General features: G+C 47.1%; 1 protein-coding gene across 2 annotated transcripts; it reads right to left on the bottom strand.

Moving 5' to 3' along the window:
• Positions 1-922: 922 nt before the first annotated feature.
• Positions 923-9,394, bottom strand: LOC308482348 (gastrokine-1-like). 2 transcript variants are annotated; one of them, XM_081015375.1, is made up of 6 exons: positions 9,337-9,394; positions 8,913-8,960; positions 7,908-8,045; positions 7,685-7,792; positions 3,228-3,366; positions 923-1,181 (listed from the first exon to the last, which is right to left on the bottom strand). In XM_081015375.1, the coding sequence occupies exons 1-6, from the start codon at positions 9,346-9,348 to the stop codon at positions 1,084-1,086; spliced, it is 543 nt and encodes a 180-aa protein (XP_080871501.1). In that variant the 5' UTR covers positions 9,349-9,394; the 3' UTR covers positions 923-1,083. The 2 variants fall into 2 exon arrangements, with proteins under 2 accessions (XP_080871501.1, XP_080871500.1); XM_081015374.1 differs by lacking the exon at positions 9,337-9,394 and adding an exon at positions 9,225-9,266.
• Positions 9,395-9,722: the final 328 nt, after the last annotated feature.

Below are 9,722 nucleotides of genomic sequence, written 5' to 3'. Positions count from 1 at the left end.
AGCAATAAACTAAAAAGACATTGTTTTGTCTACATTTCCTAGTACGTTTCCGAGCACAATTCAAAGTGTTGGTGCTGACCTTTAAAGCCCTAAACAGCCTCAGTTCAGTATACCTGAAGGAACGTCTCCACCCCCATCGTTCTGCCCGGACACTGAGGTCCAGCGCTGAGGGCCTTCTGGCGGTTCTCTCACTGCGAGAAGTCAAGTTACAGGGAACCAGGCAGAGGGCCTTCTCGGTAGTGGCGCCCGCCGTGTGGAACGCCCTCCCTTCAGATGTGAAGGAAATAAGCAGCTATCTTCTCTTTAAAAGACATTTGAAGGCAATCCCTGTTTAGGGAAGTTTTTAATATTTAATGCTGTATTGTTTTTAACACTTGATTGGAAGCCGCCCAGAGTGGCTGGGGAAACTCAGCCAGATGGGCAGGGTATAAATAATAAATAATAAATTATTATTATTATTATTATTATTATTATTATTATCTAAGCAAAAATGTTTTCAGCTGAAAAGAGCACAGTGAAGGCGCCTGCCAGATATCAATAGGCAGGGAGTTCCAAAGTGTAGCTGATTAGAGACACGCTATGACTGCAGAAAGGCCTCTGCACCTCTTCTGGGTAGGGAAGCCACTGAGTACCAATTTGGGAAGTGGGCAAAGTGAACAGAAATCCAGCTGTTGAAACTTGAGGTGCTACTTTTGTCTCTTTGCGACAAATTAAGTTGTGAGGAAGCAATGGAGGCTAATGCTTTATAGAAAGCCCCTCTTACCTGCCCCCCCCCAAACACAGAGACCAGTCTTCTCACCTAGATTGAAGCCTCTGTGGTTGCATGTCGGAATTTTTAAAAATGAGACACAACTGAGTGCAGTGCTTCATGTCGCATTATTAAATCTTCCTTCAAATTTCAAGAAATTGAAATCAAGACCCATTCATGTTGTAAACATTTTTTATTATTCTTCAAGTGCTGGTAGCTGGATTGGACTTGGAAAACTGAGCAGTGGCTGGAGAGGAAAACATGGACAGCGAGAAGGTTGTTGTGAGGAGAACAAAGAAGGCAAAGAATCGCTCTGTGGACTTTTGGCCAGCATTTTAGCAACTTGGAATGTTGCCGCAGAGATAGATGTTGAATAAGCCACGTAGGATCCCGACATTCGCACACCCTCGACTCTGCAAGGGGAGGTTGGCTCCTGTGAAGGGGGGAAACACAACACAATTATTAGCAAAGAAGCATCAGACACAGTGCTGGCATCTCCAAGACATGGCTGGCCTTTCCAAATTGGGGGCCTGGAAAATAACTGCAGGTCCTGCACCCCTAAGCAGCTTCTACGCCAGGGGTCAGCAAACTTTTTAAGGAGGGGGCCGGTTCACCGCCCCTCAGACCTTGTGGCGGGCCAGACTGCACATGTGCGCACACACACAGCGGAGGGGGGCTCCTCTCTCCCCCCAGCCCCTCCCCTCCCCCTGCTTTCCTACCTCCTCCACCACTCTGCCTGCGGTTGGGAGCCGGTGGCGGTGGCGTCGCCTCTCCTTTCCGGGCCAGCTTCCCTGGGAATGGGGTCAGCAGGCGTGCCAAGCTCCAGCCAATGCCCCACGATGCACCGTCACGATGCCCACACCGTGGCCATGGATGGAGAGGCCAGTGAGTTGGTGGCGAGTCTGGACTGTGCCTCAGCATGCAGGCGGCGAGGCTTCGGATTAGCTGGCACCAATCAAAGCCCAGCTCCCTTCCTCCGCAGGGTGGGGAGAAGCAAGAAGGAGGGAGGAGGTGTGTGTGAGGGCTGGGGGAATGGCGCCCGAAAAAAATGCAAAAAAAATATGGCGCAGCCCAAATGATCACACCGATCCAAGTAGCGATTCTAGGACCGTCCACGGACCGGATCCAGAGGGCAATTGGGCCTGATCTGGCCTGCAGCGCTTAGTTTGCTGACCCATGTTCTACACACTCTGCAAAGTCAGCTTGAATCACGTCTACACAAGAAGCTTAAACTGGCTTGGAATGAGTTTGGCTATCATGCAACTGTTCCCTACAAAAGTCTTGGCAGTGTGTGTGTGTGTGTGTGTTTGCTGGTGATTAATTTCTTACGGTAGTATTTTACCCTTCTGCACAGCCCCAAATCCCAAGGTTCCTTCAGGTGGAAATATCTAGGTCAGTAGTTCCCAAACTTTTTTGGACCACCCACCCCCACCCAAGTTCCAGTGACCCCTCCCTTACCCATTACAGTGGTACCTCGGAAGTCGAATGGAATCCGTTCCGGAAGTCTGTTTGACTTCCAAAATGTTCAGAATCCAAGGTGCGGCTTCTGATTGGCTGCAGGAAGCTCCTGCAGCCAATCAGAAGCTATGGAAGTCACATCAGACGTTTGGGTTCCAAAGAACATTCGCAAACCGGAACACTCACTTCCAGGTTTGTGGCATTCGGGAGCCAAAACGTTTGACTCACAAGGTGTTCAGGATCCAAGGTACGACTGTATTCCGAATAGGGGTTTGCACAACCCACTAAGGAAGACAGTTACACAATAAAATTCCAAACAGTAGGAATTAACTGCACATTTATCCAAAATCCGGTTTAAACTATTTTGTTTAATGAATTCAACAAAACTAATGAACTTGATCCTGTGACACCAGCTTTTGCCCCTCCAGTGCCCCCCTGCCACCCCCTTGCCTCTTAGAGGGCTCCCCGATATATGGGGGGCACTACTGCCCTCTTTGGAATCCACTGACCTAGAGGCCTGAAATGGGTTCAGATCAGCAGAGGTATTCCCTGTGCTGTACAGAAAATGGTAGGAGCAGGACATCTAAGCAAAAAACTCATCGGCTTAAAGGAACCTTAATCTGAGCTCACTTCTCCCTTTGGCTCAGCAGCCAGGATGAGGCCTATCCTTCCAAGAGCAGTTTGACCAGCCTGCACAACTGTCAAGTGGGGTTTGATGTCCTGCTCCCTAGTGGGGACACCATTTAGAAAGGATAGGAAGGCCACCTCCTCTCCTCTGTGTGTCAACCTGTCTGTGGTCATGATCTCTTACTGACTTCCTTAACCTGGTCCCCTTCCAGATGTTTTGGACAACGTCTCCTTCCAGTCCCAGCATCATACAGCCATGCTGGCTGGGTATGTGTGATGGGAATTGTAGTCCAAAACATCTGGAGGGCACCAGGTTGGCCAAGATTATCTGCCCACTGAGTTTAACCCCACACAGCCATTTCTGCAGCTAGAGAGCAAGAGAAACCTGCCCCACCTTGCTCCTTGGAGGCGTAGTACACAGGAATCCCACTGCAGAGCTGCTCAATGGGACTTCCAAACTGAACAGTGTTCTGGACACGGGTCTTGCCAACCAAGAATGTTAAGTCACTCGCCGGAAGGGTGCTCTTAGACAGCTGTGCCAGGGAGGGATGAAAAAATTGGAATTACTAGTGGAAATTTATCATGATCAGAGATCATGCTTAGAGATCATAGAATCATAGAGTTGGAAGAGACCACAAGGGCCATCGAGTCCAACCCCCTGCCAAGCAGGAAACACCATCAGAGCACTCCTGACATATGGTTGTCAAGCCTCTGCTTAAAGACCTCCAAAGAAGGAGACTCCACCACACTCCTTGGCAGCAAATTCCACTGTCGAACAGCTCTTACTGTCAGGAAGTTCTTCCTAATGTTTAGGTGGAATCTTCTTTCTTGTAGTTTGGATCCATTGCTCCGTGTCCGCTTCTCTGGAGCAGCAGAAAACAACCTTTCTCCCTCCTCTATGTGACATCCTTTTATATATTTGAACATGGCTATCATATCACCCCTTAGCCTCCTCTTCTCCAGGCTAAACATGCCCAGCTCCCTTAGCCGTTCCTCATAAGGCATCGTTTCCAGGCCTTTGACCATTTTGGTTGCCCTCCTCTGGACACGTTCCAGTTTGTCAGTGTCCTTCTTGAACTGTGGTGCCCAGAACTGGACACAGTACTCCAGGTGAGGTCTGACCAGAGCAGAATACAGTGGCACTATTACTTCCCTTGATCTAGATGCTATACTCCTATTGATGCAGCCCAGAATTGCACTGGCTTTTTTAGCTGCCGCGTCACACTGTTGGCTCATGTCAAGTTTGTGGTCAACCAAGACTCCTAGATCCTTTTCACATGTACTGCTCTCAAGCCAGGTGTCACCCATCTTGTATGGAGATGCTCTAGTGCAGGGCTGAAAATCTCCCTCACTTTTTAAAAACCATTCTTCATCAATTAAGTAGAAAAAAGATTGCATTCCAAAATCAGGGGTGTCTTACCCATAGAGGCTAGTGGTGCAGGGCTCCAGGGCGCCACGTTCTGGAGGGTGCCAGGGAAGAGGCAGAAGCTGGATGTGGCACCTCCCAGCATCAGCTCACCACCCTCGCCCACCTCCCCCATGCCGCGCCGCGCCAGTAGCCTCCACCTGCCATGGCCACCGTGGCACGAAGCGGCCAGCTGAACCAGGAGCTGCCACGTCCAGCCTGCGCCTCTTCCCCGCTGGAGGAGCTGCCCTCCAGCCGCTGCCCGCCTCCTCCAGCCCCGCAAAGCTGGGCCTGTCGCCGGCAGCGCTGTCCTCCCTAAAAAAGGTTGGCACTCTGGGAAAGGGGTGGGGGGGGCGCCAGAGGGATCTTTGCACCGTGGCGCCGGATACGCTTAAGACGGCCCTGTCCAAAATTATCATAGAATTGTTGAAGAAGGATCTTTTAGCTCAACCTCCTGCAAAGCAGGAATCACAGCTCAAGTATCCCTGACAGATGGCCATCCAACCTCTGTTGAAAATCCTCCAGTGAAGGAGAGGCCACCACCTTCCGAGGGAGTCCATTCCACTGTTGAACAGCTCCCTTCCTGATCCATCTTCTATGCCCAATTTCCTCCACAAATTCCTTTGTTATCTTTTCCTGTGGCTCATCTGTAGGCCTGTTCTGCTTATGGCAGCACCCGGAGAGAATCACAAGAGGCGGCCGTGCCAGACAACGTAATCCATGCCTGGTGTTGAGTTTCTCATTTCAGCAACAGATTTAAAGCTAATGGGAGTGATCCGCAGATTTTCCTGCTGGCATCTGTCTTTCTTCATTCCACACACCATTGTGATGTTTAGGACAACTTCATTTGGTCAGAACAATAGCGGCCGTTTGGGGAACCCACAAAAGTGGAGTCCCCAGGCCTATAAATTTCATGAGCTTCTGCAGAGGTAAATCAAGTCTGCATTATCAGAGCTGGGTGCCTGGTTCAGCACAAAGTACAGGGCAGGCTACTGTCTATCAGGCCAGCTCAAAGCTGAGATTCTCCTGCACATTCTTGGCACATTGATAAGTTCAGTTCAGTTCAATTTATTGTGTTTAGTGAGCAGCCATTACACACATAAAAATAATAAGAATGCTGCTAATAATAGTGGTTTACATTTCTACTTCCTGATGTCTACAGGATAAATAATTTCTCATTCCCCCTTTAAGTTTCAATGTTTCATTACACAAATCTGTAAAGCCTTGGTAAGGAATTTGGATGTTCTAAAGGATATACAGTGGTACCTCGGGTTACATACGCTTCAGGTTACAGACTCTGCTAACCCAGAAATAGTACCTCGGGTTAAGAACTTTGCTTCAGGATGAGAACAGAAATTGTGCTCCGGTGGCGCAGCAGCAGCAGGAGGCCCCATTAGCTAAAGTGGTGCTTCAGGTTAAGAACAGTTTCAGGTTAAGAACGGACCTCTGGAACGAATTAAGTACTTAACCCGAGGTACCATTGTTAACCTCTCTACATCAGACATCAAAAAACAGGTCTTTGCAAGAGACGTCCCTCCCTTCTGTGATCTTAACAATGGGTGGAAGTAATTGTTTCTAAGGTCATTATAAAAAAGGGCATTCTAGGAGTACATGAGTTATGTCTCCTATTGACTCAGAGTTGCAGCCACAAAATCTGTCCTCCTTAGGAACTCCTTTATGTCAGTCCGTCGAATCTGCTAATGGAAGGAGGTTTAGTCTTGCCTGTGTAAAGGCTATCCCCATTTTAACATTTGGCAAATTGATCTTGGCAGGGATGCATACAATGGAATAAAAAAACCATACACTTAGATTGACAGATGTTGAGCTCAGTAGTTTGTGAATGCATCTTGGTGTCTCTAAGCCTTTGAAGTATTAATTCTTTAGCTCTTTCAAAAATATGAAATGGGGGGGGGGGGATGGAGTATTAATTCTTTAGCTCTCTCAAAACCCTGAGTCACAAGAAAGGAGGCAGAAGGTCCCAACCTCATGGCAGCAGATTCCATTTCACATTTCCATGAGTTTGGGGTCATGTCTTCCAAAATTGTCATGAGGGATTTTGATACATGCTTGGGGGGGGGGGGGGATTAAACCAAAAAAGCAGAGCTAGTCTAAGGGCTTTGGCTTGAATGGGCATTACACCCAGTTCTGCAGGGAGCAGTGCTATTTTGGTAGAGGTAGGGAGGGTGAAAGAGGAGAGCGCAAAATATAGTCTGAAGCTCAACATCAAAAAAACAAAGATCATGGCCAGTGGTCCCTGGCAAATAGAAGGGGAAGAAATGGAAGCACTGAGAGATTTTACTTTCTTGGGCTCCATGATCACTGCAGATGGTGACAGCAGCCACAAAATTAAAAGACGCCTGCTCCTTGGGAGAAAAGCAATGACAAACCTAGACAGCATCTTTAAAAGCAGAGGCATCACCTTGCCGACAAAGGTCCGTATAGTTAAAGCTATGGTTTTCCCAGTAGTGATGTATGGAAGTCAGAGCTGGACTGTAAAGAAGGCTGATCGCCGAAGAATTGATGCTTTTGAATTCTGGTGCTGGAGGAGACTCTTGAGAGTCCCATGGATTGCAAGAAGATCAAACCTCTCCATTCTGAAGGAAATCAGCCCTGAGTGCTCACTGGAAGGACAGATCCTGAAGCTGAGGCTCCAATACTTTGACCACCTCATGAGAAGAGAAGACTCCCTGGAAAAGACCCTGATGTTGGGAAAGATGGAGGGCACAAGGAGAAGGGGACGACAGAGGACGAGATGGTTGGACAGTGTTCTCGAAGCTACCAGCATGAGTTTGACCAAACTGCGGGAGGCAGTGGAAGACAGGAGTGCCTGGTATGCTCTGGTCTATGGGGTCACGAAGAGTCGGACACGACTAAACGACTAAACAACAACAAAGGGACTGGCAGGAGTCTCTCCAGTAAATCAAAATTGGTCATGGCCCACGGTGATGCTCCATAGAACATCTCTGGCAACACCTTGGTCTTATAAAGTTCTAAAGTGCGCTGCAACAAGTTGCCCCTTTCGTAGGCTGGAATCGTAGTAGTCCATTTAAAGTTCTACCAGCTAAATAAGGTGCTTGATTGAAGCTGTGCAGACCATTAGCCTGCCCACTGAAAGACCAAACTGAGATACTTAAATGAGACTACTTGCTCCAGTGTATTTCCTTCGAGCAACCAATTGTAAGTTTTCTTAGATTTGCCAAACATCATAACTTTAGTTTTTTGGTAATTTATAGTAAGATGCTCATTCTTTCAGTCCAAGGTGAACTGATTCAGCAGTCTGCACAAGCGCAATTGGGTGTAGGAAATCAAGATTGCATCATCTGGACACATTCATAAGGCAGTGTGAGGAAGCAGTTTCTCCTAATATCCTCTCAAACACTCTTGCAGTGTTTACATCTCTACTCATGTAGGCTACCAATCAAAGCATAAAATTTCCACTACAATACCTTCTGCCCTTTGAAACTGCGGAGTGTCTCCAGGCTTGGGAATAGCTCGAAATCCATTGCTGCTACAACACAGACCCTCTTCCGAAACAGCCTTGCAGCAAAAAGGCCCTATCAAATGCAAGAAAAAGCAGATTTTAATTATAAATCCAAAGATTCAAATCTCCATGGATCTGTCCAGAATTAGTGGGTCTGAATTACTATCTGCTTTTGGGGGCGGGGTTACCTTTTGGTAATCCCAGACGGCATCCCATCCGTTCCAACCATTATAGTTGTGGATATTGGCTGTTTGATCTTGCTGGTTGACCTTCACCGCCTGGTGGGTGCTGGTGTCGGTATTTCCTTGGTGCTTTACAGCAATAACCTAGGGAGTTTAAAAAAGGGCTGTAATGAACGAGGCAGGGGGTAGGCATGCGGGGGGGGGGGCTATGAAACTCTGCCATGGCTGGGGATGGAGGGGGTGTCAACAATTTTTCAAGTAGACGGTATCAAAGCTGGACATCAAGTCATCATGAAGATTTATTTTTTAGTATTATTTATTGAATGTATCTCCCGCTTTTCCTCCACAGAAAAAAGCAGGAGCACAGAAAAGGCAAAGTATATCTCCAGGTAGACAAACTGTGTTCTGACCTCTGAAAGAAAAATAACAGTATATGTCAATGAAATATCCAGCAATGTCATCCAGCAATGACATAGTGCAGCAATGCAATGGACAAGTGGGGGGCAAGCTCCTTGTTTGGGGGGACACCCTCCCCCACCCCTTCTGCCATCATCCATGCCAAAGAAAACCAGGGTGGCACATTTTTCCTTGTGACTTTGCCGGATATGCACGTGTTTTTTAAGTAATTCCCCTTAATATCATGCATTTCCACATGCTATTTTCACTAATACATTCGTTTTTATGCACAGTTTTTCTTAACAGATGCATTTTTGTCTACAAAAAACAACAACCAACAACAACTGCATCACAAAATTCAGAGAAATGTGAATTCTGAAGGCTAGCTGTGTTTCTGTTCACATTGTTTTGAGAAATTCAAATCAGGTGGGTTCATACTAAAATGTGAACCTGACTGAGTGAGTTTCTCCCCCGTCCTGGACTTCAGAACCTAATCTGCCCTATCAGGCATCTGGGAAAGGCTGCCCCGTGGAGATGCCCATAAAACAATAAGTAACCTCCTTAAATGGGGTCAGCCTCTTTTCCCCATCCCAACGTTGAGAAATGGTGACTTACATCACTGGCTGAAGAACAAGTCAGGGAGACAAGAAATACGAGGACAGCCTGAAGGAGAGATCAGATTTGCTCGTTAGATAATTATTGCAGGTTAAATGGCATCTTGAACAAAATGCAATGCAGTACGATAGGGGAAGGGCAGAATGGCAGAAGCTCCCAGGCTCAATCTCTGCTGGCATCTCCAGGTGGGGTTGGGACCTCTCAAAACATATGTGTCCATCAGCATCTTCAAGACCAGCTTGTCTTCCATGGCTACCATATGCACAAAGATACCCATCTCTCTTGCCCAGCAACTTGTTTCAGATTGCAAACCTTCATAAGGTGATTGACTATGTCCATTCTTGCAGTGGAATCCCATTAGCCAATGGCACCAAAAGAAAACATTTGTTATCACTACCGTGGCGAAGCTGGAAGCAGTACTTACCAAAATCTTCATTTGATCCACCTGCCAGATGTTTCCGAAAAAGAGGATTGAAAAAATCTCAGACTTTATGCTTAAATAAAGTTTCCATATCAGCAATTCCAAGGTCCAGAAAGATTAGTGAGATCTGCAGCAACGTAAGTAGCTCCAGGCTGGCATTCATCCCAGCTAAAAGTGGTTGGCAAATAACCTAATCTTTTGTTTTAAACAGACTTCCAGCCAAGTCATAAAAAGATTCTTTTCACTAGTAAGTTAGAACCAAGCACAAGGAGATGTGTTCCTAATAGAAAGCTTTAAGGATGCAGACTTCATTCAGTGGCTGTTGTGTAGTTGAGCATGGCACTTGTAAAAACCCCAAGGGTGTGCCAGCAGCTTGCAGGTATACGGCA

Source organism: Podarcis pityusensis (assembly GCF_964106645.2).
Source record: "Podarcis pityusensis genome assembly, chromosome: 8".
Taxonomy (NCBI): Eukaryota; Metazoa; Chordata; class Lepidosauria; order Squamata; family Lacertidae; genus Podarcis; species Podarcis pityusensis.
Note: the sequence above shows the minus strand (reverse complement) of the source record. Positions and strands in the feature narration are given on the sequence as shown.

Coding starts and splice junctions, on each gene's coding strand:
- LOC308482348 (XM_081015374.1), bottom strand. CDS start 9,251: ATGGACATAGTCAATCACCTTATGAAG. Junction 7,793..7,907: donor CCGTCTGGGATTACCAAAAG/GTAACCCCGCCC, acceptor TGCATTTGATAG/GGCCTTTTTGCTGCAAGGCT. Junction 1,182..3,227: donor CTACGCCTCCAAGGAGCAAG/GTGGGGCAGGTT, acceptor CCCCCTTCACAG/GAGCCAACCTCCCCTTGCAG.